At 45.0% G+C, this 7,303-nt stretch overlaps 1 protein-coding gene and 1 pseudogene across 2 annotated transcripts; both read left to right on the top strand.

Annotated features, from left to right (window-relative positions):
• LOC309829525 (rho-related GTP-binding protein RhoG-like) lies at positions 1-607 on the top strand (annotated as a pseudogene). Its single transcript has one exon. The product of its transcript is annotated as a rho-related GTP-binding protein RhoG-like (transcript).
• A 1,441-nt stretch (positions 608-2,048) lies between these two features.
• On the top strand, positions 2,049-7,024 carry NDUFS5 (NADH:ubiquinone oxidoreductase subunit S5). The gene is made up of 3 exons (XM_082670819.1): positions 2,049-2,156; positions 3,663-3,880; positions 6,795-7,024. The coding sequence occupies exons 2-3, from the start codon at positions 3,665-3,667 to the stop codon at positions 6,891-6,893; spliced, it is 315 nt and encodes a 104-aa protein (XP_082526945.1). The 5' UTR covers positions 2,049-2,156; positions 3,663-3,664; the 3' UTR covers positions 6,894-7,024.
• The last annotated feature ends 279 nt before the right edge of the window (positions 7,025-7,303 follow it).

Below are 7,303 nucleotides of genomic sequence, written 5' to 3'. Positions count from 1 at the left end.
ACTGCATCCAGAGGGGCCCAGAAGGGGAAGGAGGCATAGCCTCCACCGCAGCAGCTGCACCCACCATGGAGAGCATCAAGTGTAGGGTGGTAGGCGGTGGGGCTGTGGGCAAGACGTGCCAGCTCATCTGCTACACAACCACCGCCTTCCCCAAGGAGTACCTCCCCACAGCGTTCGACAGTTATAGCGCCTGCAGGGCTGGCGCACGGTGAACCTGCACCTGTGGGACACAGCGGGCCGGGAGGAGTAGGGCCGCCTCTGCGCACACTCCTACCCACAGACCAATATGTTTGTCATCTGTTTCTCCATTGCCAGTCCGCCCTCCTATGAGAATGTGTGGCACAAGTGGCATCCAGAGGTGTGCCACCACTGCCCCGATGTGCCCATCCTCCTGGTGGACACCAAGAAGGACCTGAGAGCCCAGCCTGACACCCTATGACGCCCGAAGGAACAGGGCCAGGTGCTGGCCAAGCAGATCCACGCTGTGCGCTACCTCGCGTACTTGGCCCTGCAGCAGGACGGCGTCAAGGAAGTGTTTGCTGAGGCTGTCCAGGCCGTGGTCAACCCCATGCCTAGCAAGCGTGGGTGGTCCTGTGTCCTCTTGTGACCCTGACACTCAGCTTGGAGGCTGCCCCTGCCCTCCACCAGTTGTGCCTTTGTGCCTTGTCTGCCCCCAGCTGTGCCTTTACGAATAATTCTGGCACCCCTTGCCAAGGGGGCTCCCCGAAAGCCTTTTCTCCTTAAGGAGGCCCACAGGGAAAGGGGCTTTGGGCCCTGCCCCACTCTGATTGAGAACACTAGGTATTCTCGAGAGCTCACCCAGGCCAAGGTCAGACCCCTCCCCAAGAAGCCAACCCAGCGCCCCCTCCCCACTTTCCTCTACTGACGAGTTGATCCAGCTTTCCACACAGATGTTGCTGCCTACTGTGGTGACTTCTCTCAGGTTAGGGGCTCTCAGCCATCCCTAACCTCTCCCTCGCTGCTCTTCAAATTGCTCCCCCCTCAAGATACTCTCTCCCTTCCCCAGAGAAGGAGCCATAGAATCCTAAGATTAATGTGCCCCAACCTACCCCCCCACCCCCGAGTGCTCAGGCCTTTTGCATCCACTGACTGACTCGGCCCCACCCCCACCCCCTCCGGGCTCCAGGGGGCCCCACCTACTCCCATCAGCATCAATAAAACCTCCTGTCTTCAGCGGAAAAAAAAAGGAAAAGGTTTTCGGCCCAAGCTTCCCCAAAATAAATATTTACAAGTTATTTATATGTACAACTAATGTAATATTATGCACTTTATAAACATTAACACACAAACAAGAAATTAAAAAACACAAAAATTAGAAATATTCTAGTATTTTCTTCCCACTCCCGCAACGTATCATACCACACACTGCCTATGTTACCTGCCCCCCAGCCCCTCCCCCTCCACCATCACTTCGGAGCCCCTGCTGTAATCAAAGGGAGCCTTTGGAGTTTCTGAAACAGAGGAGGGGCATGGTCACTGACGACTTTCCCGAATCCGCAAAGTAAAAACAGACGGCGACATCAAAGAACTGCAATTGCCTTAGAGCGCTTTCCACGTGCCAGGAAACGCCTCAGTGCTTTAATATAACTCATTCAATCCCCAAAGCAATCCTACTCTGTAGGTACCATTATTGTCTTTTAAGATATTTTTATCTTAAGATGAAACCGAGGCACAGTGAGGTTAAGAAACTTTTCCAGGCTGACACAGAAGTGGCGGAGCCAGAATTGGAACCCACCCTGGGTGGGTCCACACTCCATGAGCTTAACCGCTACTGGAGGGGGATGAGGGGGGCTCCCTTGGTTAAGTCCCTCACCAATCACTGCTGTCGTGAGAATCCAAGGTACAGCACGAGGAGGCAGCAGGAAATCACTAACCCCCGGGCCACCTCTTACTCAGTTGTCTAGGTAAGGTCGGCTTATCCGCAGCCTCTGGAAGCCAACTCAGCCGGTCGCGCAGGCGCAGATCGACAGGCTCGGTTTCTATGGTTCCAGGGCGCGACTGCGGAAGGCAGGTCGGCTCCCGTCGTCGCGCTGCAAGCGTCGCGCTGCGGGCTTCCTTTGCGGCAGGCCTCATTGTCACCCGAGGATCTTCTAGTAGCGGAGTCAGCAAGGAGTCAAGGACACAGCTGCTGGACGGTAGGGGCTGCGTTTGTTTGCGGGACGCTTAAGCCTAAGGAGCTTCCTTCCGAGATCTCTTTAACAGATTTCCTCTTGGCTTGCTGGGTGTCCGTTCTCCTTGGCCGTGTTTTCTGCTTTTCCAGGCCCCTTGGTCCACACAGCCAGTGTCATCGAAGCTTGTAGGCCGCGCCTCTCTCGGCTCTCTTTCCAGGTTAACGTAGCTTTGTGGCGGACTCATACTTTGGCCTTCGGTTTCTTAACCTTAAGTCCACGCTCCTTGTCCCGGCTTGCATGGCCCTGCGGGATTTGGGCCCCGTCAACCTCTTAAGCTCGTTTCGTTCTTCCCGACATGCAGTCTGCGCTCCAGCCACGTCTGGGTGCTCAGTGTCCCCCAGACATACCCAGCACCTCCGGCTGTAACTCGTGTTGTGTGTGCCCTACTGGAATACTCTGCTCACGGAGCTTCACTTGGCAAGCGCCACCTATCTCAAAGGCATTTTCCAGTCTCATGGGCAGAATTGGTGCTTCCTACTTCGAGCTCTACCTCTTGTGCTTTTCCATTGGGTTCCCAATTCCACGTGTGTGTCCTCATTTTAGTGCTTAGGTTGCACTGCTTTTCCTCCCCATCCCAGTGTCTGGAACGCTATTACTAAGTAAATGACTGAAAGAATGGGTAGAAAAATTTTAGATTACATTCATTTGTAAATCTGCCACTCATAGGTAACTATTGACCCTTTTTTGTGCTTCCTTCCAGTCTTCTTTTGCAGACAGTTTTTTTTGGGGGGCATTATTGTAATCCCCCCTTTTTTTCATTCAGTATTCAAGTGTATGTTTCATGTGCGTTCTTTTCGCCTCATGTTCTACCAGATAGGTACCAGATTTGATTATCCGTTTCTCTATTGTTGCACTTTAAAGTTGTTTGAAATTCTTTTTTTTTTTCCCCAACAGTTACTGAGCTCCTACCGGGTCCCTGCCCTCAAGGCACTCATTGTTCAATGGGGGAGGCATTCATGTAGATAGTGCATTACAGGGGTGTGGGAAGTACTATGAAAAGTCGATGATGCTGTGCTAACACAGGAGGGACATAACCATTTCAGGATGGCTTCTTAGAAGTGTCATCTAAATTATATGGATTGGAAAATGTAAAGAAATGTTTTCATGCTTGTGCTTTTTTGTTTATTTCAGTTATTCTTCAGATCTATCTCAAAGAATTGGGATAACTGAGTCAAAATATAAACACTTTTTTTAACTTTTGATAAAAATGACCTTATCAGTATAGAGGATTTTAATGCATTGTTTTTTAGTTCTAGTTGTCTCTTCCTTGAGTTTTGTGAAAGCACAGAAATTGCTCATCTACCATAAACTGGAAGAACCTGTCTAATGAAAAAGTTTGGGGAGAAGTAGTTGGGAGAATAGTATAAAATAGCTTTCTTGAGAGCTATGTATCTAAGTTATTTCATTTTTCTCAGAAGTTTCTCATTTGATTGCAATTTTACGGCATTCTTTCTTTTTCTTCCACTTCAGCCATGCCTTTCTTTGATGTGCAGAAAAGGCTGGGTCTTGACTTAGACCGCTGGATGACAATCCAGAGTGCTGAGCAGCCTCTCAAGATTCCAGGTCGATGCCATGCTTTTGAAAAAGAATGGATAGAGTGCGCACATGGTATTGGTGGTATTCGCGCGCAGAAAGAGTGCAAGATAGAATATGATGATTTCGTAGAGTGTCTACTTCGACAGAAAACGGTGAGGAAGTGATGGAGACAGGCACTGAATTACTTCCTCATTTCTTTGGGGCTACTTTTAAGTATTTTTAATTGGTCACTGGGCATTAGTTTGCCCAATGTGAATTGGCAAAACTTTTGTGGTGAAACTCCTTCCGTACTTAGGTACCATGTCAAGGAAGTTAAAAACCTTCAGATCTGACAAGGGCCTCTTATTCCTCAGTGTTCTTCCTAATGTTCTCACATATATTCCTTAGCATTGTATCCTGCTGCAGCCACCAGGTTAGAAATTTCATGTGTATATTTCCATTTTTGCGTAGACTATAAAGTAAAGAATACCAACCAGCATTGGGTGTTTGTCCTTGAAAATCTTTGGGTGAATATATTTCAACCCAATATATATATCCAATCCTCATTGGGGAAGAGATTAAAATCCTGTAGATCTATTACATTGAAACTGATAAAACAATCTCTGGATTGATTTCTACTCTGGGGAGGATGGAGGTGTTAATGAGATTGCTTTAGGTGAGCCTGACCAAAAATGCAGGGGGCAAAAAAAGGTTAATGGCATGGTGTCTGCTTCCTCAAGAGTTGAATGTGCATAACATGTAGGGCCCTGTTCTCCCTTAGAGAAGAAATCTTTGGCTGTGGGCCATCATTTTGCTTATTTCTGTGCTCCAGATATAACAAATATAAATGTTTTTATTACTCTTAACTCCTTGGGGTTCAGGGATACAATTTAGATTTTCACTTAAATGTTTCTCAAAGTTATCTGTATCAAAAACTTTAAATTTCTTGTTTTTTATAATCTGCTCTTGGCATTTGGATTATGTGAAGCCAAATTTGGAAGGAATGAAGGGGTGTCAGGTAATAATTTTGTATTGATCTCTAAAGGAATATTGATCATTGAGTAATATTGTAGTATTACTGAGGGACAAGGATGGGTCATGGTTGGCCACCTACCAGCTATTTAGTTCACAATATGTCTTAACTTGTCTTCTGCGGGCCCCACTTATTCCTTGCTCAGATTAAGACTTTACTCATTATGGAAAATTAACACCAAGAAGAGACAGTGTGATGAGGCGGGAAGAACATTAGATTGGGAGTTTGGAGACCTTGATTTTGATGCTGGTTTTGCCACTACTAGTTTCGTGACTTTGAGCAAGTCATTTCTCTTGTAGTCTTGGTTTCCTTATCTGGAAATATAAAGTGTTACTCTAAGGTCACGCCTCATCCTGTGAGTTTATGAATAGATACGTTACCATTTTGGAGGTCATCTAAGTGAAGAAGCTAGTGAATCAAGGAATTAGAATCAAGTGCTGTTCTAAGTTCTTAGAATGTAATAATGCATATATTTCTCACAATAATCTCCTGTGAGATGCATTATGTTTATTTTCCCCATTGTATGATTAAAAAGTTGAAGCAGGGAAATATTAAGGCTATTACCTAAGGTCATATAGCCCAGTAAGAGGAAATGGCATTTGAACCTGGCAGTGCTGGTTCCAGACCCTGTGCTTGTATCCAGAACACCAAGTGGTGATTGGTTCTAGGTGGAAGAAAGACTTGACATATGATGGTGTGATAGCTCAGCCATGACTAGTCTGTTGGGAGACTTTTTAATGGAGAAATGTTAAGAATACAGTTTTTAAAATGGTTATTGTTTATATTAGTATTTAGGATACCTAGAGTTTTTTTTCCTACTGAAGTTACATCCTAACTAATTCTTTAAAGTTCATGGGATGTTTAATTGAACATACTACCTCTTCATGCCTTTGTGAAAACCTGGTCATTCACTCAAAAAATATTTACTAGATCACCTATTCTGTCAGTAACTATTCCAGGTACCGGAAATACAGCAGTAAGCAAAAGTCTCTGCCCTAATGGAGCTTATATGCAGGGCAGTGGGGCAGGGGTGGGGGTGACAGTGAGCGGTGGGATACAGAAAATTTCCAAACAACGGAAAATAGTGTGTCCGGTGTTGGTAAGTGCGGTGGTGAAAATAAACAGGAGAAGGATAGGAAGCAGGAGAAGGCATGTATGCTGTTTTAAATAGAGTGCTACAAAAAGAGCTCAGTGATAGAAGACATTTGAGCAGAGACTTTGAGATAGTGAACCACATGCACATGAGGGAAGAATGTTCCGGGCAGAGGAAACAGCAAGTGGAAGGGTCTCTGAGCTGGAGCAGAGAGCCAGGAGAAGGGTATTAAGAGATAAAGTCAGAGACGTGGGCTTTTTAAGTCATTCCAGGGAAGGAGTCAGCTTTTCCTCTCAGTAAGATGAAAGCTGTTGGGTTTTGAGCCACGGAATAGTGCAGTCAGGATTAGTAGTCTGTTTTCCATGTCACAGAATCCATGAATTAGGGTTCTCATACAATCTTGAATAGCATGGCTTTCCTCTATTGGGAATGTCCTACTGAGAAGAGGCAGAACTCAAGGCTCTGCCTATCCGAGTGACTAGTAGCTGAGCACATACCACGTCTTTCTTTCAGTGTGGTCCAGAGACCTCTTTGGCTATTTCTGCTTCATTCATACCCAGTGAACAGTTACTAGCAGCAGTGCCACCTTCACATAGAGAGGTCAGGAATATATAAGCTGTGAGATGATCTCAGCTTTTAATATTTTAAAAGATTTTAATATGCACAAGTATACCTCTTAAAGCCTTTGGATCTGTATTGTTTTTGTAAATACCTGTATTCCTCTATATCATAGTAACATTTTAGTTATTAGTTTTCAAGGAGATATTATTATATATACCAGAAATTTATTTGTTAAAAGCTTGGGAAATGGGTTCTTTAAAGAAGGGATTTATCCCAGAGGCCCTCTAGGATGAAAGACTTCCATAGTTTAAAAATGAAACCAATTTTGTATTCAGCTTCTCCAGCCCTCACTTTCCAGTGCATATCTCCCCCAAGTTTAAATACTTTCTTCCTTTGACAGATGAAACGTCTGAGTGCCATCGAGAGGCAGCGGGATAAGCTAATAAAGGAAGGGAAGTACACACCTCCACCTCAGCACCTGGGCAAGGAGGATCCTTGACCCTGAGCAGAGCAGCTGCCGGTGGCTGGAGGCTGATTTTCACGTTCTCTCTTCTCTGCTGGAAACTTTACGTACTGAAAACCCTTTTGTGAAAGTGTCTAAAAATAAAGGATTGCTCTCTCCTATTGGTTCTATATTCTCTTGGATCATACTTCTCTGTACTGAGGTTGCAACCTATTTTTTAAGTTTGAGAAAATGCATTTCTCTTAAAAATTAGCATCTAGGGAATAATAAGCAGCACTTAACGAATGCTTACTATGTAGGTACTTTAAATATGGTAACTCATTTAAGAAGTTGCAGTGTTTGATTCTGGTTTATTTTCTGTAAAGCACTAACTTGGGCCGGGAGGGAGAGGCAGTACAGAGGGTGGTTGTGTGTTTACGCTAAGGTCTGTGAAGTGTAAATTTAAG

Source organism: Grampus griseus (genome assembly GCF_964374135.1).
Source record: "Grampus griseus genome assembly, chromosome: 1".
NCBI classification, from domain to species: Eukaryota; Metazoa; Chordata; class Mammalia; order Artiodactyla; family Delphinidae; genus Grampus; species Grampus griseus.
This window is presented reverse-complemented; position numbering and strand designations above follow the sequence as displayed.

Bases quoted from the DNA above. Each gene is read 5' to 3' on its own strand.
- NDUFS5 (XM_082670819.1), top strand. From the start codon at position 3,665: ATGCCTTTCTTTGATGTGCAGAAAAGGCTGGGTCTTGACTTAGACCGC. The intron at 3,881-6,794 runs GTGAGGAAGTGA...TTCCTTTGACAG, and splicing joins GTCTACTTCGACAGAAAACG to ATGAAACGTCTGAGTGCCAT.